This window comes from Blennius ocellaris (genome assembly GCF_963422515.1).
Source record: "Blennius ocellaris genome assembly, chromosome: 9".
Taxonomy (NCBI): Eukaryota; Metazoa; Chordata; class Actinopteri; order Blenniiformes; family Blenniidae; genus Blennius; species Blennius ocellaris.
The window spans coordinates 5913625-5935893 of record NC_137658.1 but is presented as its reverse complement, the minus strand read 5'-3'; the positions used below and the strand labels follow the sequence as shown (position 1 = coordinate 5935893).

Genomic DNA, 22269 nt, shown 5'->3' with positions numbered 1-22269 from the left:
GTACTATGTGCAAAACTGTGCGGTTCAATTGTGTCGAGTCCAAACAGCTTAAAAGAATGTGCTGACAAAACAACCCCGGAGATCAAGAGCAGAAACGTGACTTTTCACATTTCAGAACTGACTCCTGTTGACCTGCAGTCGCGCGCGCGCGCATGTTTACCCCCCCACATGGAAACCTCGTTTTTCTTTTCTTTTCTTTTCACCTTGTTGTAGGGATCTCTTCACATGTGGATACTGGGACTCCGGAGGTTCAGCCTGAGTTTGGCCATCACTCACGTTAACTAACGACCCTTCATGAGCCGCGTCCTGGAAAACAGCGAAGGGTGGAGTGTCACCCAGAAACCTTCGTCTTAATACTTCCAAGAAATACAATCAGAGGTGCAGAGTAGACTTATCTCACTTCTTAATGCGTGCAAAAAAAAAAAACAAACAAACATTAAACGCTCCACTTTTTGAATTATCATCAACTTCACTTTTACGCACGGGAGCGTGCGTAAAAGTGAAGCCAAACGTGTATTTAAAAAAAAACAAAAAACAAAGTACCTGGAGCTGGTTTGCGTCGGTTTCCTCCTCGGTTTGAGTGCCGCTCTCTCGGCCACTGTTTCCAAACAACAGCGGGGAGGAAAGACAAACGATGAAGCCCAGAAGATACTGGGTGACCGTGCGGCCACAGTCGGAGAAATACCACACCAGGCCGAGGATTATGGCGATGGAGACGCGCCATGGAGACATCTTCTTCTTCTTCTTCCTCCTCTTCTCCTCTCCAGGACTTACTGCCTCGGTCTGCAGGCGTCTCTGGCTCGCAGCCGCTCCGTGTTGCATGTAGGCAGAGCTGGTTTGTTCGCCCACATCTTCCTTTCCTCGAGGCACGAAGTCAAGCGACTGAGAAAAAAAAAAAAGAAGACAGTTTGTGAAAGTGCGGAACTCGGAGCTGTGATTGGCTGCTGATTGTAACAGGAGGATGCCATCTACAGGTAACAAACAGCTTTACCTGACAGCTCCATTCAGCGGTGGGATCACATGATGGCAAATGTATTTGTACTGAGGTCTACGTTAAATTTGATAACCAGTCAATTGTATAATTGCTGTTGTCCCTTCCTGCAAAGTGTGAGAAAAATTATCTCAATTTTTTCGACTGCAGTTGATATTTACTACTTGAATGTGTGCCGCTGTTCTACTATTGTCCCTAAAACTGTGTGATCCATTCAGACACACTGCAGTGCTTTACAAGGAAATGAAGGAAATTCATTGAAACAAAGCGATCAAGAAAGGCATAAATAATCAGAATACATCAAATAATACTGCTTTAAGGCCTGATTTAAGAGCAGTGAGTGAGTCAGCAGGAAGTTTGTTCCACAGGTGAGGAGCGTTTAGAAACTGAAAGCTGCTTCACCTCGTTTCACTGTGAGACACTTAAGAAGCTTCTTCCCGAGTATTTAGGCCCGAGACCAATGAAATCCTTGTCGACGGGAAGATTTCAGTCTTTTGACACGAAGGAAACCAGTGAAGCTCAGGTGTATTGTGCTTCACCCTCTTTGTTGTTGGCGAAGGACTCAGGATGAGCTGCAGCGGATTTACAGAGTTACAATAATCCAGCCTTGTGAAAGTAAACGCGTGGACAAGCTTCTCTTGTTTGGTCATGAATCCTCTCATACTTGCAATTTGTTGTCAGGAATGTTGTATTTGTTATTGTACTAATGGGGTCGTTAGATTCCTGACTTGATTTGTTGTGTTGAGTGAAAAGGGAAGACAAACACACACACTTATTGACACATCACCAGTTAACCTCAACCACTTCACTTCTTTTTTATTTTTCCATTTATTTTCTCCTTTGAACCTCGGTAGAAAACATTATTTGCTCTGTGACTTCTGTTTGGTTCTACTTGGTTCTTTACGTGAGGTCTATGTGACCCATATCTATTTATGTGAATTAAAGGAAGTCTGATATTCCACTAAAACTGCATGATTCAATCCACGTGTGGAGCGAGAATAAAGTGAGAGCTCCTGGGAGTTGGCAGCCCTGCTTCAATTGGATTGTTTTTTAAAAGATTCATTTTATGCTTCTGTCTAGTCTGCCGGTGTTGCAGCTTTAATCACCGTAATGTTGTCTATAGATTGTATCTCTCCGATAAAAAAAAAAATTATTCAGCAGACGGGAAATTGCATATCAAGAGTTCCCTTCTCTGACTTCAGGACAACTTGCTGAATATTTGGCAACTATGAGGAATTAAGTTAAGGAGTTAAAAAAAAAAAAATCAAACATTTCTGTTTGTTTGAAAGAGCCAAGCGAATTAAAATCAATATATATGATAATTTAAAAAAAATTATGTATTGTATTTTGTATTTCAAAGTTGGTATTGTTTCTGTCTACTTTAAATTAACATGTGAACGTTGCAGGGAAAATAGGAAAATTGCACTCAGATTATTCGTTTTGACAAAATTTTCATTGGTTGAAAAAGTAAAGTGTTCTCGACTCCTGAAAAACTAATTATTCTGCGTTTGACTCTTGCTTTGTGTCGTTTCCTGGATGTGATGATTGAAATCGGAAGGAAAAGAACATATTGTTAACTTCATTTACCAAACATCAACAAACAACAGATTCAGGATTTAGTCAAATAAAGACTAAATAAAGACTAATAAAGACTTAATTTAGTATTAATACGTTTTAAATGAAACGAGGAAAAAGAAGAGGAGGTTCATGTCTTTGTCGCCGTCTTTGTCTCCCCAGGCAGGTGCAGGGACAACACTGTCCCACACTGGGCTGCCATGTTTTTCAGTCAATTCGCCCATCTCTCTTTCATCCTCGTTCTTTCTCGTGTGCGTTGGCAAGTGTCGGACGCAAACGCATTCAGCCGGGGGATCTTGTCCTGGAGGACCTTCCTGTCCAGTCTGGTGGTCTCCTCGGCTCCTCGGGCCTCTTGAGGCAGCTCCTCCTTCCGCCTGACCTCCTCCTCCGGACGAGCTTCCACTGCCTCCAGTTTACTGCTTCGTTCAGCTTCCGTCTCTTGAAGCTGGAATGAAAATTTTGGAAAAAGGTGTCATTGGGGGAATTTTGTCATCTCAAACATTTCTTATTCAAACAAAATGAAACAAGGTGAAATGCTGGAAATCAACTCAAACGAAGGGATGAAACTGGATGTCTACCTTGATGATCTTCAGGCTTCTATGGAGAGCCTAATTCTCTGCATTCAGCTGGGTCACTTGCTGCTGGTGCTTTTTGATGAGCTCTTCTTCCTTCGCAGCCGCCATCTTTTCTTCATGATCCTCCCAATGTTTGTTGCTGTCGGCCCTCAACTTTTCCCTCACAGCTTTCAGGTGGATATATCTCTTTTCTTTTAACTCTTTAACTCAGAGCATCTTTAAGCTGGAGATCTTTCTCTTGCAGCTGGGAGGCCATCAGGTCTTGTTCGACCCGAGTTTGTTGGGACTGCAGAGCCAAGTTGTCATGTGTCGTGGCTTCCTGCTTTTGTTCTGAAATGGGTTACCATAATCGCGATTCGCATTAAGCTAACCGGGTTATCTGAAAATTAGCTGCCAGGAAATCAGTACCTTCAGTGGAAGTCCTTCATGTTGCGGTCAGGAGAATTAAGTTTAGTCATAATCTCCCATTTCTCCAGTGACCAGGGGTAAACTGTGTTATGGAAAAGTTATTATGTGCTATTGAAGAATTCTATTCTTCTCTGTAGCCTGCTAAAATGTTGTTGTTGGTTTTTTTTTTGTGTGACTCCGGCCTTATAATCTTGTTTATGGACTCGGCAGACATGTTTTCTCTTTGCTTCAGCGCAGCTGCATCAGGACGGTGAGAGCGAGAAAGGCTTCTCACCCACAGGCGTGTGAACCACATGTGGGTTCTCACCCCTGCGTTTTCGACCTAGTCCGTCCTGGTAAAACCAGAATCCTCACCCCCGCCGCCCCGCTTCCTTTAAAATGTTACCTTAAAGGTTGAACGGGGCACATGCCCAGAGCAGATTGATCAATTGTCTGCATTGTATGTACGTGTGTCTGTTGAAGCTTCAATAATTATCCTTGACTGATGAACTCTGTTTACCGACTTTATTCCAAGAGCAGTTATAAGAAGAAATCCACCACAACTCGAAAAGCATTTTTCAAATCAAAGCTGCAAGCAGCGTTGAGCGGATCTTTGCAAGCCAAGCATGACGGAAGGTGGTGCATGTTGAGTTTGGTGTACGTGAGACCGCCAGAGTGCAACGGAAACAAGGAATAACGAGATAAAAAAATGACAAATTCATTCTACCACAAGGTGGTGCTATGGACTATCAATGGATATTAAAATGTGGATAAGATGAGGGCAGCATTGTGCCCTCATTGTAATAATAACAAGTAAATTATTATTTTAATTTTTTTAAAGTATGTAAATGTGTGTACAGTGTAGCGAGCATTACTCACTGCAGAGAAATCCACGGTTCAAGTCCAGGCCTGGAGGTCTCTGTGTGCAGAGTTTGCACATTCTCCCTGTAAATTGGGTTTTCTCACAGTTCAAAATGATGCATTAATCTAAATGTGTGTATGGGTGGTTATCTGTCTCTCTGTGTTTACTTTGTCAATGGCTCCACGGTTTAAATTGGATAAAGCCGTATAAATGATGGCTAAATGGAGGGAAAGTAGAGGTCGGACTCCCCAAGTGTGTCAAACAAAGACACACTCATACACACTATATAATTGATGCTTTGTACATGATGGAACTATTAAATATACAACAATGTGTTCACTATATCACAAATATCAAAGTCAGAAACGTTACAAATGATGGTGTAGAAATTATGACTTTTATTTTGACAATTGTTGAAATATTAAAAGATTTCCAATTTCTTCAGCTTGTGAATGAATATTAACTGTAGATTTACTTATGGTCACTGTCGCGTTTAACCAAAATCACCATCATACTTGTCTCCCACAGTCCTTTAAAACAAATAAACAATAAATTAAAAGACTTTCATCTTTAGTTCATGTTATTTTACTCCTAAATAAAACATTTCTCTCCTTCTGAAATGCACTCGTTCCAATCGTGTGATAATGGTGGTTGGTGAAGCTCAAAGAAAATAATACGCACCTTCCAAGTCATTCATGTTTTGAATTCAGTTTAAACCACAAGGTGTCACTAACACAACTCCTCAACTGAAAACTGAAGTGGAGCAGAGGAATAAAGCGATTCTGCTTTGGTATTTTCACAATAGCAGGTATGATGGCAGGGTTTGATCCCACGCCGTCAGGAAGCACAGGATTGACAGGCCTGGTATTCACTGTTGAGCCTCAATTCAAACACATCAGTCAAAAAGAGATTTCAGGGCAAAAAAAATAAAAGAAAATGATATGAGAACACACAAAAAAGGCATTAAATAATCTCTAAAAATATACCATCTCTCGCTGGAAGTGATATTTATGCCTGAGGTGAAAACCTTCAAACTAAACCTTTTGAAGATCAGATTTTTCTTCAGGTGGCACCAGAAATATAGACAATGTGAATAATAATAATAATAATAATAATTCACTCAATACATTTCAGACACAGCGTTGCTGTAATAATCAATGCTTGATTATAAATAGTGTTAATATTGGAATGTTTTCTGAGTGTATTTCTTTTTTTAACCGATCTGAAAATTAGTTGCCAGGAAAACAGTACCTTCAGTGGAAGTCCTTCGTGTTGTGGTCAGGAGAATTAAGTTTAGTCATAATCTGCCATTTCTGTAAAATGTAAACTGTTAAAGCGTGAATCAAATTAATGCAGCAAGCAGCGTTGAACAGGTCTTTGCAATGATAGAACGTGGTTCATGTTGAGTTTGGTGTACGTGAGACCGCCAGAGTGCAACGAAAACAAGGAATAACGACATAAAAAAATGGCAAATTCATTCTAGCACAAGGTGGTGCTATGGAGTGTGAATGGATATTAAAATACGGATAAGATGAGGGCAGCATTGTGCTGACACAAGTAAAGCATTAAGATGATTGCAGCATGAAGGGCAGAGATACGCATCACTTCCTGCTTCGTGGCGACACGCTGTAACTTATCTGAAAGATTTTAAGAAGCTTTTAACAAAAAGGCCTGTCGTATAAACGTTTCCACTGCGACCACAGACAAGATTCGGCAGAGTGTCCCACATTTGTGACTTCAGTTTAATAATAACCAACTGAATATCAAAACTGATGTGGAGAGTTGAAGTTATCGTCAGCGATGCACCGATACAGGTCCGATACTCGTTAAAGATCCCCGATATAACCCGGTGACTATTAAGTGACATTGTGGTTTGGCAGCATCGGCAGCAGCTTGATAAGAGAGGATGAATGAAGTCTGCAATTTTGTGGGGGGAAAAAATAATTTAAGTGTACATTCATTATCACCTTGGAAAACGTGGCGAGGGCACGCAGCTTTGTGAAACAGGAAGTGTGCAGACGGCTCCTGGAACCTCTTCGTCATGTCATCTTAAGGAGTTAAGGAGGCGTATCTTAAGCCCCACCGACAGACAGTGAGTAAATGGCTGCGATCCCTGCATAGAGAGTCTCCCTGGACGGAGGATTAACTGCGGACTACCTGCTGTGAAGAGGCTTTTTCAGGGACGGACCAGCCAAAACAATGTTGAAACTGATTTCCCCGGGTGCGACGTCTCGCCTCTGCGAATCCCTGAAAGGGAGATTAGACAACGTCCCGCTGAGTAAATCACTGATAGCGCTGCTAAAATGAGACACTCGTGCACTCAGGATCAGACTGTCAAGTGTCCCCGAGACGTGGCGATCGTGTCTTGTCAAGATTACTATTCAGGAAGTAAATGGATTCGTTTGAGGACATTTCACAGGATCCAAAGTGAAAAGTACCAAAGAAAACGTCTCGAGTGATGGAATTAAACTCCTAATGAACTCTGAGAGCTACATAATGGCCCAAAGACCTTAATATAACTTTTACTCTTCACTAAAATGATATGGCCACACTTTCAATAAGAGCAATTACAGCACTAGTGACCTGGAACTCATTGAGGATTTCTGTCAAGTCTGCAGCAAGAACCTAGGCTACAAGTTATTACTAATCACATATTCAGACCACATATATGGAAGAGTCTTTTAATTGAAATTTGCCTTCTTTTTTTTGTCCTGAAATGAACAGATGCTGTTCCCAGTTGGCAGTAGCCCTTTGAATGGCTGATTAAAGCCGCAAAAATACGAACTTGTGTTATAATGCTAGTAGGACATCAGTATTAGTGAAGTTGTTAGTATTAAAGACAGCATAAATTGAACTGAATTCAAAATATAGGCCTTTCTTTGAAGAGGGTTGTTGTACACGACGAAATTATTTATGTGAACCGACCAACCAATTTGTGCAAACGCTTTTAGATCGCCGTTGGCTCCGAATGAAAGGCCGTAAATAATGACCGACACACAGTCTGGATAAAGGGACCGATAAGTGCGTCGTGTCCTTTTCCCTGCTGGCCACGATGAGCCACAACCATGTGCTCCTTTACGCCTGTGAAGATCGTGTATCAGGAGGAATTCACATTATGATCCTCCTTAAAGTGCACCACAACAGCAGCTGCCCAACTAAACTACCGGTACAAAAAAAACCTTCATCATTCTCCCCGTTTGGGGAGAAAATAATCTAAAATCAAAAGTTAACAGTGAAAAAAGAACGAGAATTTATCTGAAAGTGACGGTAAACAACCAGCATCAAGTTGGAAAATGGTCAGAAAGTTCAAGGTCGGAGTCGTCGAGTCACACCAGTTGTAGTCATTAGAAGCTTGGCAAGAGATAAAAGTATATTTAGAAGGTTGGAATTAAACCACGTCACCACAGGGGACCCACCCGCGTCTTCTTCTGCCCGTCATGCGAGCGAACATTCTGTTGAAATTCAACAATCCCGAGTTACAGCAGGTTGCGTCGCCGCATGCGCGACCCAGTCAGCGGGTCAACTTTCACAGCTGATTTTGGCTCGTCCCCAAGTACAACCTGCAGCTCTTAGCTTACGCTTCATGCCGGAGGCTGCCAAGCGGCGTTCTGAAGCACCGCGACCGAGGACGGGGAGCTTCCGGGACGCTTCGGTCCGGCTCCGTGTGCAACGGTAGCACTTCATTTTAAAACCAGGCGGGACACTCACTCAGTAGGTTGCCTTTATTTTTTCATCGGTTTCCGGCAAGGTTCCCGTGTTCAGGGAATTACATTCTTGTTGAGGGCCAAAACAAAACCAAAAAAAAAAGAAGAAGCATGGGCCAAGAGAGAAAAGAGCACATAACAGTCCCCCCCCCCCTCCCCCCGGTACAACTAGTAGAAAATACTAGCTGGTCCCTATAAATATAGCTCGGCGATTTAAGTCTTTCCAAATGTACAAGATATGATACAGTTTAATTTCACAGCATGAACAGAGGGCATACAAAAAAAACAAACTTAGATGACCTTCTTCAGCTCGTCGTACAAGACGAGCACGAAGGCGCCGCCCATGCCTCGCAGGACGTTGGACAGTGCTCCCTTGAAGAACGCCTTGCTGCCTTCGTCGCGCGCGATCTTCCTCCAGCAGTCCAGGGTGCCGCTGTACATGATGTCAGCTGATGATGAGGGGAAGGAAAAACAAAAATTTCAATAAATAATTGCTACTACCGACGCAATGACGAGTGCCGGAGAAGTGCTCATTACCTCCTTTGCGTCCAGACTGCATCATCATACGACGGCGGACGGTGTCGAAGGGGTAGGACACCAGGCCGGCCACCGCCGTCACAGACTGAGCGATCATCCAGCTCACCACGATGTGCGTGTTCTTTGGGTCGGGCAGCATGCCTGGGAGACAAAGCGTCAAGAAGATCGATCAGCTCCCGTCTTAAAAAGACAAGAACATGTGAACTCGACGGACAGAAATCCCAGCTCTTGCGACGTCCCGACGGTGAAAAACTCACCCTTCGCCGTGTCGTAGACGCCAAAGTAAGCGGCTCTGTAGATGATGATGCCCTGCACGGAGACGCTGAAGCCCTGGTACAGACCCCGGACGCCATCGGACTTGGTGATCTTCACCAAGCAGTCACCCAGGCCCTTGAACTCGCGGCCGCTGCCGGCTTTGCCGACGTCGGCGGCGAGACGCGTCCTGGCGAAGTCGAGCGGGTAGACGAAACAGAGCGACGTGGCGCCGGCGGCGCCGCCGGACGCCAGGTTCCCCGCGAAGTATCTCCAGAACTGCTTGTGCTTGTCCACGCCGTCGAGGAAAATCTTCTTGTACTTGTCCTTGAAGGCGAAGTTGAGGGCCTGCGTGGGGAAGTACCGGATGACGTTGGCCAGATTCCCTCTCCAGAACGAGAGGAACCCCTGCTCCTTGGGGATGCGGACGACGCAGTCCACGATCCCCTTGTACTGCTGGTCGACCGCGATCTGCTTGCTGGCATGTTGCACCTGCGGCGAGAGCAGAGACGATGCAGCACGTTAAGAGGCGACAAGGATCCCAGTCATCATGCCAACTATTCGGTTGCATCCACGTGCAGGGCAGCAACTCTTCTACAGCATCCATTCAACTATTCGCAACCCCACCCACTCCTCTCCCTCTGCTGCTGCTGATCCCAGGCCCAATGCGGCAGTGGAGAGACATGGCGCAACCCCTGTTGTGACCTTGGCTGTGTGTTGTCCGGCCAAAGCCGACGACGGCCCGTCGTTTTACCGAGCATTAGCAGAGTGGTAGTGGTCGAGCGTATGCGCCTGCTATTAGGACAGCAGATGTAAAGCACGTGAGGCTCTGCTGCAGCTCTCTGGCCAGTGGATTACATAACAGGCCCCCCTTCCCTCGTTTGTGCTCATTCCTCATGTGTTGCCTGCACCAATCTCTGGACAGAGCTGCTCCCCATTTACTTTTTTTTTTTTTTTTAACTCAAGTTTCTACTCTAGATGAGAAATGACAACATTTTCTGCTGCAGCCTGTCAAATTGAAGCCATTACAAACTAAAACCTCTGCAGTTTAAAAATAAATAAATAAATAAAAATGAAACGATGAGCAGTTTCCTGCATGCAGCATCTTTATTATGATAAGAATTAAAGCGTTTTGAGTTGTTTGCACAGGCACACACTGACCTGGAGGAGAAGCTTGACTCTCTCGATGGGGGCAACAGCTGTTTTGGAGATGGCAGCGGCGATGCCGCCGGCCAGGAAGTCCTTGGCGAAGGAGATCGCGGTCTCGGACATCTTCAGGTGTTGTTCCGCTGCTCTGGAGGAGGAGGAGGAGGAGGAGGATGGGGGGGGTTCGGTGGGATCCGCCGGTGGAGTCGAAATGGCAGGATCCACTCCAGAAGTGAGGGGATTTAAGAAGCCCAAAGCGCGAGGAAAAAAACGTGAATTTCCACTTTCGCTTCGGTGATTGGTCGGTTCGCGCGGTAGTGGGCGGGGCCGAGAGACGACCGCCGCTTCTGATTCGCTGCTCCCGCCTGTCAATCAGCGGAATAGAAGTCCTGACTGATCCGAGTCCCAAATGAAATAAAAGTTCCGCAATACGTTTTAAGGAATTGCTGGAGATCAGAGGGACTCAGAGGTTTTATCAGTGAAATGAAGCCGTTTGAAGATAAATAAAGGTGGTTTCAGGTGTCAAGCTGGTAAAGGTCAGCCCAGCTGTCACACTGGTGTCCGGCCAGCGGTGCGCCTCTACACCATATATTACCGTAAGAGCGTACTAAACGGATTTCAAAATAAAAGTGACATTCCAGTGAAGGAAATCTCTTAGTTTTAAAAAAACAACAATAAATTAATACAACTGCTAATGATAATGGGTAACAACAAAGCTTATAAATGAGTGCATTGCACATCTGGGCTGTAATATAATATAAATTTGTATTTTGCCAAGATATGCTGAAGTTTTTTGAATGGCTGACGTTTATAGTATTACTTTTTTTTTTGCTTCTGCGGGAAATGTTTATTAATATTTCATTGTGAATAGTTTAATGTATGACACGTTCATTGTTATTAGCAGTCGTAATCATTTGTGTTGTATTGACTAACTTCACGAGGGTGAGATCTCGTTCAACCGGAACTTCACTTTTATTTTGAAATCCGTTTAGTAGGCTTTTACGGTAATGCATGGTGTACGGTTGCACTGCTGAAGCACTGTTTTGAAAAGTTCTGTCACCTCAAACCTCCCTACACTGATTCAATCAGCTGACTGATTCCTCACAAAAAATCCCAAAACAAGTCTCATCAATCTTATTCAACTCTGCTCTCCAAATTACTCATGTTCACTTTCATCATTACCAAATTTAAACGGCAAACAAAAATAATCCGAAACTTTAGATTTGTGCAATTGTGATTTTGTTTTGCAAGTAAACAATTTTATTCACGCTGTACTACAATTTAAATCACTGGTAAGGACTTTCACCTCATACCAAGTATATCTACGTGGCAGAGTCCAAAAACATGCATTACGAGTCCCGTGTGTGTGTGTGTGTGTGTGCGCGTGTGTGGACAATAACTTAATCCCCTAAAAGAAAGGAAAGAAAACCCGTTTTAAACATACATTTCTCACACAGGTGAGTCGACAGCAGACTTAAATAGAGCTGAAAATTAAGTAAGTTTTGACATTTTGACATTAGTGTAAATATATTCACACCTCAGGGCTTTGAAACTTTGGCTTTGATAAACTTTTTTTTAGGCATTACTCTTTTTTTAATTTTTTTATTCCCTCCTGGAGAACTAATCGAGCTGAGACTTTGAGAAACACACAAAGGAACATCGAGTTAACCATGTGCGAGTGAAGAAACACATTTTAATGCTGTGAGCACATTTCTTCCATCTCAGTCCTCATCTGTTATACATGACTGGACATTAAACATTTTCACAATCAACTTACAAAAAAAACAAAAAAAGAGAATAATACACGAGTCTGTGGCTCATTAAACCACAATGTTAATATAAGTACAGGAGTATTTTCCAGAATACTCCATGTGACTAAACAATGGCACTTTAGTTTTTTTTTTTACATTATTGCATTAAAACTGCTGTCAGCTCTAAAATAAATATAAAACCTTCAAGGCACATATTAGTAGATCATGAACCGCAAGTACAGAAATGCTTACGAGTAATACTGTTGGATGAAACGATGGAGTTCAGAAGGAGGTAGAGGACAGATCTCTTTTTCTTGCGAGTTGTGAATCTTTTTCTGGTTGAACGCGGCCAGTAGTCATTATTTATTTACTAGATTTTTTTCTTTTTACCAGAAGTCTTCTCGGGCGAAGCGTCACCAGCGATCAGCGTCCGACCTGAAGCTCCTGTTTTTCAAGTAGCGCTTGACCTCCTGCAGCTCGTGGGGCCCGAGGCTCTGGTCGACCCCCGGGGCGAGCTGGTAGCTCAGCGGCGAGACGATGAACCCGTTGCGGTAAAGGCAGACCTGCTTGCACATCTCGAAGCAGGTGAAGAGAAGCCCGAAGTACGGAACAATCTGGAAGCGAAAGGTGAGATTTAGATGATTTTTTTTTTTTTTATTAATATATTCTAATGATCATACAGTGTGTAGAACAATGTACAGCGATGGTGATATGGGGGCGTGGAGTTCCACCTTGTTTGTGAGACTCTCACTTTCACATACCGTACATCATTACATTATTAACCCCCCCCCCCTGTCACACCATTCCTGCGTCTGCAGAGGTGAAAGGGTCACAATACTTTCACTGCCACCGAGGCCCTCGTGCTCAAACACGTGCGGTTATTTCAGGTCGTGTTTGTTTGGAACTCAGCACACACACACACATACACACACACACGCGACAAATTAGAGGCAGTCCGGCGACAGAGCCGTACCTTGATGGAGTTGGCAGCGAGGCCGTTCCACAGCGAGAGGACGCCCTTGTTTTTGACGACCTGGACGAAACAGTCGACGGTTCCCGTGAAGTGGACGTCGACGCCGCCGAGATGAGGAAGACGAGCGCTCTGAGCCTGAGGACGAAAGAAAGAAAGAAAAAACCTTTCTGAATAGTCGTCAGTAGTAAATTAAATGTTGTGTAAAGAGACGGTAAATTTCATAAAAGGGCCTGGAAGGCGAAGGCATTAATGTAAACATGGCAGCAAGCCACAGTGCGAGTCATAGCAAACATTTATCAGAGGCAGATCACCTCACACAAAGCTTCTGCCATTTCTTTTCCCCACAGATCTGCACACCGACTCGTCATGTGACGCAGCTTTAAAAGACAAACTTGTTGTGGATGATGAGCAAATGGGTTCATCTAAACCCAGTTTCAATCATCACCCTCAGCCTCTGCAAACATTAACAACTGTTTTGGGTTTTTTTCTCCTCGTCTGCTGTCCGCATTAATGTTTAACTCCAGGCTTTTCCACAAAGTAGTGTACAAACACATGATTCCTTCATTGTGAGGCGATGAAGGCGTGACGGTCTGATGAGCTGGAAGACACACACATACACACACACACACGGCACCTCGGCGTGAACGTCTGAGAGCTGCCAGCTATCTTTAGAGAACTTATCTATAGCTTCAGCAGACCTGGGTCACATTCACATTCCCAGCTGCCGTTTAGGCACTGTCTAATAATAGGCCGAGAAAACCGGATGTGGTGTTCTGTCCTTTCGCCGACCATTGTTCCACATGTGTCTCTCCTGAAGGGAAGACATCTTCAATTGAGGAAGCAAACATCTCTGTCCAAACTCATGATACACACACGTTATTTACGGGAAGTAAACTCATACATAAAAAAAAAAAGAAGGTATTTCAGAAATCAGCAGGACGAAAAATGCCGAGCCTGTGTGCAAGCACACCTCTACTGCCCTCTTCTGGTCAAGCAGTGGTAATACAGAAAGAAATAAACGAGTCAATTCCCAGTTATTCGTATGACCGATTAAAAAAATAAAAAAATAAAAAATTCGGTAAGAGGGTCACCTGTATTACGAGTTGGCATCTCTGTGCAGTTGTAAGCATTTTATTTCAAAGCTTTAAAAAAATTAAAAATAAAAACAAATAAATGCCAAATATGTTTGGGAACAGCCTCTCAGAGCAATTTGATTATTTGATATATATATTAGGATTCAGGACTTTTTACATTGTACAAATGTACAAATCAATTTGGGGATTTTTCCAAGTCTGTCCTTTATGATGTTTTGCTTTGTTTTGTTTTTTGTTTTTTTTAACCAACCTCACGTCCCTTCAGGGTCTCTCAGGTCTGCCTCCCGGCTGTTAATGAGGGAGGATTTCAGATTTTGCTTTTACCCCCCGGAGATCTGCTTCTGCATGTTAATCCGACAGTCTGTTTTTAAATCTCCTTATAGCCGCTTGGCTTAACCTCACAATTGCTTTTCAATTAAAGTTTATGCTGTATCGTTTCTTTTTTGGGGGGTCTTACTGATGTATTTCATATTATTTCCGTTGGCAAACGCTTGCTGTTGTTTTTAAATCTTTTAGTTATGAAGAAATCTAAAATATCAAATGCTTATAACATTATTCAACAGATGCACGTGTATCCAATGAAGAACGCAAACTACTGTTAGACACCTTTAATACTCTTGTCATATATAATGAGAACATCTAAGGTTGGAGCCTTTCTGTTTCTCACAGTGTGAGCATGGCTTTTCTCCGCCCGTAATCCTTAAACACTGCCGCTGAAGAAGTGAACCGGACATACCTGCATCTTCCTCTTTACAGTTTCGAAAGGGTACGAGAGCGTCTGAGCCACCGCCGCTGCAGCGCAGCCGTTGATGAAGTTCTGCATTGGAGTGAAGCGAAACGGCGGCTCCCGCCACAGTTTGTCCAAGTTCATGTAGACTGCATAGCACCCCACGGAAAATGGAACTGCGCCTGCAAATAAACAAAATGCCCTTTGAGACACAGTGAAGCACGGAGATGAGCGACAGGTCGGCGTAATGTTGTGTGTGTGTGTGTGTGTGTGGCGTGGACACTGCAAGCGGAAGACGTCCCACCTAGGACGGTGAGGGAGAAGCCCCTGTAGAGGGCCGGCAGCCCTTCGTTTCCGTAGACCTTCGAGAGACAGTGAATCACGCCGAGGTACGTGGGCCGTCTGCAGTTCTGCGCCACGAGCCTGGTCTCCGCCACCTCCAGCGGGTACGTGACCAGGGCGGCGGCCACGCCGGCCAGCCCGCCGGCGAACAGGGCCCTCCACTGGGACACGAATCCCAGTTCGTCCATGTGCAGGTGGACTATCCTGCGCACACAGGAAGGACATTCACGTTAGATATTGAGGTTTAATGTTAAACGCTTTGTCGTGGTCAGGAGTCTCACAGAGAGAGAGAGATGGTCCCGGGTTTTGATTGCTGGTGACCTGAACCCTGACGTCGCCCGTTCTCAGTAGAAGATGGAAGGATGGCGTCAAGTTGAAGTTTTTTTGTGGCGAACATTCAAATCAAACTGTGGTTTTGCTTCAGCAAAAATAATTATTTTCACAATTATTCTTCAAGAGCAGAGGGGAAACAATTGTAGCGTTGCAAATTAAGGGATTCGCTCATTTTCAATGGTTTCGGTTGACTTTACACCGGACAGTTTGGGATTTGTAGAAATGGATTTTCACTTGTTTCGATGAAAATAACTTCCAGCTTAAAGCTTCTCGTTAAATATCCAACATCAGTAAATGAAGCATGAAGAGGAAGCTATCGACTCAGGATCACATGAATGACCACGTGTGACATACAAGATTGTATCAAAGGCCTTTTCTCGTCCTGGTACACGGCGTACTAATAGGACTCAGGTGGTCACGTGTGTCTCAGAACGTGACCGGACCCACATTGATCCGCACTTTCCCTTCCCCGTGTTTACATTCCAATAAAGATTTATGACTCTGTGTGGTCTCCGGGTGTTTACGTTATTCATCTGACACGCTGTCAGCGCCGCAGCACGTTTTGACTCGCAGTAACCCCGACAAGAGCGAGGGCGTCTTTTCCCCTCTGCGTTGACTCACAGGCACAACTAACTGAGGAGTGGGGCTGTTTTGAGGCTCTGGGCTGGAGAGAAGAGGACTCGTCGAAAATCTTACTTTTAGCTCTAAAGTAGTCAAATGTTTCTCTGTCATTGATTTTGTTGACCACGTGATCAATTATTTGAAGATCAACAATCATTGGTTTAATGAAACTTTCAAACATTGTTTGATTACAGTTCCATTCAGAAAATGTACGATTGACAGATTATTGAATATGATACAAAAATGTCCCAATGTGAGATTGTTATGATTAGTGTAGTTTGTGATGCGTCCCCAGAAACACCGTCAATTATCTAAAATGTTTATTATAACGTAATATTCTAAGTGCTGTTCTGTTTTTTGTTTAGTTGTCTATTGTTACTAACCAAACACAAGAAGCCTGCACTGAATATGTGAGAAACCCCTTTACTGAGCGTTTTCCCCCCACTAAGCTTGACGTCAGTGTGCCTGTGAGACAACACGCAGGGTCAGAGCTAACCCGCCTCCTGTAAATATGGACTGAGCGAACGGAGGCTTCTGATTGGCTGAAAACAAAAGGTGCGCCTCTCCAGTGAAACAGGAAGTAACTCTCGAGGAACAGGAATTAAGTACACAGACTGTCAAACAAAGCTATTTTTTCCGGGAATTTCACCACGTCAGACATAATAAGCAACATGAAAATGACATTTCGTCCTCCCGGAGTTCTCGCGTGCTTCTAATGTATCAAAGCAAAGTCGCTATCAGCTGACCAAGCTCTCCAGGAAGCCGATTTGGAGGAAAACAAACGAACAAAACTCATATATACACAACAATAAATGACACAATTCACCCCCATACGACCTGAGAGGGGGGGTTAAAAGTACACATTGAGACCCACTTACTTTCTGTACGTGGCGAGGTGAACCGCGGTGTAAGGAAACAGGCGGACACAGGAGGCCAGGTTCCCCTTCCAGAAGCCCCGCAGGCCCTCGTTCCGGTAGATCAGCAGGAAACTTTGCCAGAAGCCCCTCTTGGTGTGGAAAGTGCCCACCTGGCTTTTAATCTTCACCACCTCCAGCGGCGACGTGGCGGTTTTGCTGAACAAGCCGGAGAAGCCGACGCACAAGAAGCTTTGGGAACTCGTCAGCCGGTTGTCTGTCCTCACCGAGGCCATCGCTGTCCGGCCGCTCCGACGAGCTCCTCCGGCCGGGAGAGGACTGCGCTTTTCTCGGAAAGGCGGCGGAGGGTCTGTTTGTACCGGAGAAACATCTATAGGCGGCGATGAGGCGTCCAGCTCCTGTCCTCCTTTTCCTCCTTTCCTTTGCAGCCGCGTTAAGCGACAGTCACGTCACTCTGGCTCGCCTTGGCTGCAGTTGAGCGTTGGGACCAGTAGGGGGCGCTCGCTGACCTGCTTTCAAGCCTCTCTTCACGTGTTGCACATCTTGCGGAGTTTCACGTGATGCTTTACTTGAAACTCAAAACATTATGCAAAGCGGTCCCTTAAAGAGGGGAGCCATGCTTTCGCTGTTGTTGTTGTTGTTGGATTATTATTCATTTATATTCTTTAATGGTCATCCGCATCATGTTGAGTTCGCATGTTCTCCCTCACGTTGACACGACTTATCATGTCGAATTCCCTGCAAATTTTTTAAAGAAACTTCAGGTTAAAGGCATGATTAAAATGATTGCAATTGTTATCGTAAAGCTCAAGTGGGCAGTACATGTTCAATTGACAAGCCATGCAAGGATTTTAGAGTTTATAAATGAAACACAAGATTAGAACGAGAGAGAGAAAAAAAAACGCACGTCTGTAAAACCAAAAAATCCAAAAGAACAAGTATGTAAACATGCTTGTAGTAAATGAATGATTTGCAATTACATTTTCACCCTCAGAGATATTAATAGGTTGGGGTTCCCCAAAAGAATTCCAGCGTGAGCTCAGTGAATAAAAGGGAAATATTAAGTAATAGTCGTTATATAGATGTTGTGTAAAATAGACTTCATATGATTTTGAGGAAAAAACAACAACAGTAGAACAGTTCAGAATGAGCAAAGCTTAAGTTTACTCTCCTTTATGAATTGCCAGAGTGACCAAAAAAACCTTATACTAACCTTGTGCACAGTACTACGTCGACTTGTTAAATGTCTTGTCGTTGAAATAGCACACAAATCGTTGAACTAATCCAGTTAATGAATGTTAACCTGCATACACTCAAAAAAATGATTCATTGGACTAACTCAATTTAATTGTGGGCAGAAGTTCCATCCAAAAAATATATTTCAACTCAACTCAAACCAAGTTTTTCTGTATATGTTAATATTGTTTAGTTTGTCCAGAAGTATATTTCTTCATTTGGTTGACTAAAAGGAAAGGCTTTCACGTAAAAAAAATGAAATTGGTTTGGGCAATCAATTTTTAGCAATTAATAGCTCAACTAAAAGGTTTTTATGTAAAGAAATATAAATGAGTTTGGTCAAGCCATTTTTAATAATTATATCGAAAGCTATTGTTATATTCTAAATGTATTATTATAATTTGTGGTTGTTCAACTCAAAGGTTTTCATTCTAAATAAAGCATACAAATTTGATCCAGACTACAATATTTGTTGTAAAAGATTTATTTCTTTGTACAAGTTAAAACTTTACTTTAAAACTGTATTCTGAAAAAGCTGATAATAAAACAGTCAGCGTTAAATGGAGCGAGAATCCCCATGACGGCATTTTTATCAGGATAGCTCAGAACTAGTATCAATGCCCAAGTCACAATCTCAACCTCAGAGTTGTTACATACATTTGACTGATAATTAACAACGTTGCTCATGTCCAAACCCTATTAACAATTTGGCTTGTTGCACAATGTGGCTACGCTAGTTGCTCTGAGCTGAAGTTGTGGGCGCTAGTACGACTCGTTCGAATCATCATATTTCCTATAGATTCTGTGGTGGACAGTGAGTTCCTGGTAGATGATCACTTCCTGCAGGTTAACGAGTTGCTGTACAGTGTAAATATTTCCGTAGAGGAGACGTTTATGTTTATAAGGATCAGTGAGTTTGTCTTGAAGCTAAAGGCTAACATTAATTTCATGCATTATACAATTTGAAATAGTATATAGCATCTTAGCCTTTAGCTTCAAGACAAACTATCAATCCTTTATGATCACAGGTGTTTCCTCTGAACTTGTTGCATCAAGATTTGAACACACAGTAAATGATCTGCCGGGAACTCACTGCCCACCACGTAATCTTTAGAAAATATGATTATTACTCCAGGAAAAGAATACAGACCGTAAGTACTGGCACTCACAATTTCTGAATAGTTCTTTTTAGGTTTGGGCTGTACTTAATATAGTATTATCCAGTGAATTAATGTTTAATGTGTTCATTTTAAGAGTGGCTTGAGTCCGTTTTTTGAGTGTAGGCTGTGATTTACAGGCTCAAACAAAAACTAAAGTCACATTTTTTTGGTAATTAAATCTAATACCTATAATTCATTAATGTTAATGCATCATATGTTTACATTTTCGAAAAAAATTGTTATATTTAAAATATTTATTATAATGAGCATATTCTGTTGTGACGCAACATTACACAGGGTGCATGTTGTGTACATAAACAAAAATGTGACCAAAATTAACTTCAAACCTCAGGAGTTGATAATCTATCTGACGGATTTTATTCTAACATTGGAGGATGTGAAACTTGCAGTACTGATCTTCGTCAGAAATGTTTATGTCAATAGAGTAATAGAATTTCAGTAAAAAAAAAAAAGAAAAAAAAAGTTGTTTTTAAAGTGCTATAAAAGTTAAGTTAAGCAGGACACTAAAATACTTGAAAGTGGGAACATTTTAATCCTAATGAATTACCAGAAGGTACTTTAAGAGTTTTTTTAACAGATATTTTCATGTCTCAAAATGACTTATTCATTTTATATGATTTATTATTATAAAGTGACCCAAATCACACATATTTCATGCATTACAAATTTCTTTCTTTCTCTTACATTGGATCCCTTTCTCACTGTATTTAGAAGAGTTTAAACCCCTGTTGACATGTATAATACACTATCAGTACTGCTTTACCACTATATATTCTGTTATTAAATTCACTATAAATACCCCCAATGTGTATAATAGCACGTGATCAAAATTAAAGTCACAATGTATTTATATTTTTTCAGATATTCAAATTGAAATCGTCCAGGAGCATCAGTGGTCTGTTTAAGAATAAGATATGCTATTCCAAGGGGATTTCAAGGGAAATCAAACAACAGAGTTTATGATGGGAATTATTTATATTCTACATTCTAAGGTTTCTACATTTAGACTTTTTACAATGTGTAGCATAAACTATTTATCACATTGTTCGATTTGGACTCTCCTGTATTATAGATATGTGACTGTTCAGCTGAAACACCGCAGTTATAAACTGCTCATCTAAAAATGAACTAATCTTTTTTAACGACTTTAAAAATCAAAGGAATCATGACTCTTCCCCAGATATTTTTAGACACTTTATTCATCCCACAGAGGGATATTTTTATATGTATGACAGCGCAATTGGCACTAAAATAGCTGCAATTGTTCTTTTTTTATCTCAACATCTGAAGTGACTCTCATCCTCTGTCTCCATCAACCGGTTAACCCTTTCCTTATAGGTTCAGTTTCAGACCCACGGCCTAAACTCAGGTTCTGGTTTTTACAGCAGTCAGTCAGTTGGGATTTGCTGTTTGGTCAGTTGCGAAGAACTTGACGTGTCTATCTTGGTTCATCTTGGTGTTTGTATGTGAGGAGCCCACCCTCCGTCTTTGACCCGGACCACTTGGTTCTCTCACAAAGACTTTGTGGAACAACAGAGGAGCCAAAGGGAAATGACAGCCCAATCATTTGGGGTTTGGCGGGGGGGGGTTGTCTGTGGGTGAATGGCTTTCACTGTAGCAAGAACCAAGAACGAATTTTTAAGGCCGTGGAAGTACTTGGAGTGATGCGACAGAGCCTGAAGTTCACTCAAGTTACAGCTGGAATTATGCGCCAACTTAAGCTCTGAAATCTGAAGTCATTTGAATCGTGTCAGATTCCATTCAGAAAGCCAGTGTGGCAGCACGCAGAGGAGCAGCAGGAGCAATTTTCCTTCTGAAGAATATCAAAGCGGCTAAAATGGGGAGCTCGCTTTGATCCTACCTGGGTGACCCGGTAATACACAAGATAATGAGGTATCTCCCTTTAAAGATAAGTGCAGCGGTGTTGGCCGTATCTTATCAATTAATGCTTCAGCAATCAAACGCATGCAACCGAGGATCTGTTGCCAGTCCGTCTCCTCCGCCGTCCTTCCTCTGCACCACCAGTGTGAGTATAGAATATGGATAGAGCACTGCCCTCTTCCTATATGCATGTCCCCCAAGTCCTCACTGAATGCTTCCTCCATGCAGAAAAGTGGAGCAGGAGTTGCCTGCCTGCCTGCTTTTGTGTCTCGGGGACCGGCACCTTGCGGTGGGGCGTAGCCTGGCTGAGGCATTGTCATTCCCTGGATGTCATGTGCAAATCATCCATTGATCTCCCAACTTTGAAGTGCACTGCTGCAAGGACCCGAGAGAGAGAGCAAAGTCTGCGTTGCGTGCCTGCAAGACCCGGGGCCACCAAGTCAACAGAGGGCGCCCAAGACCAGGGAGCCGACCCCCGTCAGGGTCTGCCGACCCCCCTCGCAGACTGGTGCCAGGCTCACAGACTGCTGCAATAAAATTCTCACCTCATTATCTCAGACAGTCACATCACAGGCTTGTTTTGGCAGGGGAGGGGAAAGGGAAGAAGGGTTGGGGGTGGTCGGGAGGAACAGGCCCGGGTGGCTGACACTAGGGTCTGGCTGTAGGTGGGTGTCTCTCTCTTTTTTTTTTAAAGGCTTTAGGGAAGGGGTGGGGGGGGGGGGGGGGGGGGGGGGGGGTCACTCTAGCACCATGTTCACACCCCCAGCCACAAGGCTCAGGACCAACTGCTCCCGGCTCACTTAACAGGAATGGGAGGCTTGTTATTCATAGGGGGCCTAATTTTAAAATAATGGTTTCTGTGAAGGTGTGAACTTGTGAAAGTTTGTCAGGATCGGTAAATGTAGTTTTGCACCTCATTACAAGAAACAATGAAACCACTGTTCTCACGGCTCTGCGGCCCAGAGGATACAGTGTATGAAAATGAAGCTTTTCGCTGGTCCGTTTGTGTGTAATAACTGGGAAAGTATGTGCATTTCAGATTGTGGCTTTTGTGGCAACTCATTTTTGAAAACGTTCTGCATAAAGAGTCAACCGAAAACAAACGAAGAAAAAAAAAACAACAACAAATGTGCACCTTCGAAACCAAATCTGTGCAAAAAAATATACACGAAGATGTATAGTGTCCATTTTCCTTGTAAAAATTAATCAGCTGATTAGCCATTTAG

General features: G+C 43.1%; 2 protein-coding genes across 2 annotated transcripts; both read right to left on the bottom strand.

The window, feature by feature from the left end:
• Positions 1-8098: 8098 nt before the first annotated feature.
• slc25a5 (solute carrier family 25 member 5) lies at positions 8099-10271 on the bottom strand. Its single transcript, XM_080502320.1, has 4 exons — positions 10045-10271; positions 8889-9375; positions 8632-8772; positions 8099-8543 (listed from the first exon to the last, which is right to left on the bottom strand). Exons 1-4 carry the CDS (start codon positions 10153-10155, stop codon positions 8386-8388), a joined length of 897 nt encoding a protein of 298 aa, XP_080358446.1. The 5' UTR covers positions 10156-10271; the 3' UTR covers positions 8099-8385.
• A 1473-nt stretch (positions 10272-11744) lies between these two features.
• Positions 11745-17133, bottom strand: slc25a43 (solute carrier family 25 member 43). Its single transcript, XM_080502725.1, has 5 exons — positions 16749-17133; positions 14879-15120; positions 14584-14756; positions 12754-12888; positions 11745-12394 (listed from the first exon to the last, which is right to left on the bottom strand). Exons 1-5 carry the CDS (start codon positions 17018-17020, stop codon positions 12194-12196), a joined length of 1023 nt encoding a protein of 340 aa, XP_080358851.1. The 5' UTR covers positions 17021-17133; the 3' UTR covers positions 11745-12193.
• Between the last annotated feature and the right edge of the window lie 5136 nt (positions 17134-22269).

Bases quoted from the DNA above. Each gene is read 5' to 3' on its own strand.
- slc25a5 (XM_080502320.1), bottom strand. From the start codon at position 10,155: ATGTCCGAGACCGCGATCTCCTTCGCCAAGGACTTCCTGGCCGGCGGC. The intron at 9,376-10,044 runs GTCAGTGTGTGC...CTCTCGCCGCAG, and splicing joins GAGTCAAGCTTCTCCTCCAG to GTGCAACATGCCAGCAAGCA. The intron at 8,544-8,631 runs GTAATGAGCACT...CCTCATCATCAG, and splicing joins GCAGTCTGGACGCAAAGGAG to CTGACATCATGTACAGCGGC.
- slc25a43 (XM_080502725.1), bottom strand. From the start codon at position 17,020: ATGGCCTCGGTGAGGACAGACAACCGGCTGACGAGTTCCCAAAGCTTC. The intron at 15,121-16,748 runs GTAAGTGGGTCT...CTGTGTGCGCAG, and splicing joins CACCTCGCCACGTACAGAAA to GATAGTCCACCTGCACATGG. The intron at 12,889-14,583 runs GTATGTCCGGTT...TTTCGTCCTCAG, and splicing joins CTGTAAAGAGGAAGATGCAG to GCTCAGAGCGCTCGTCTTCC.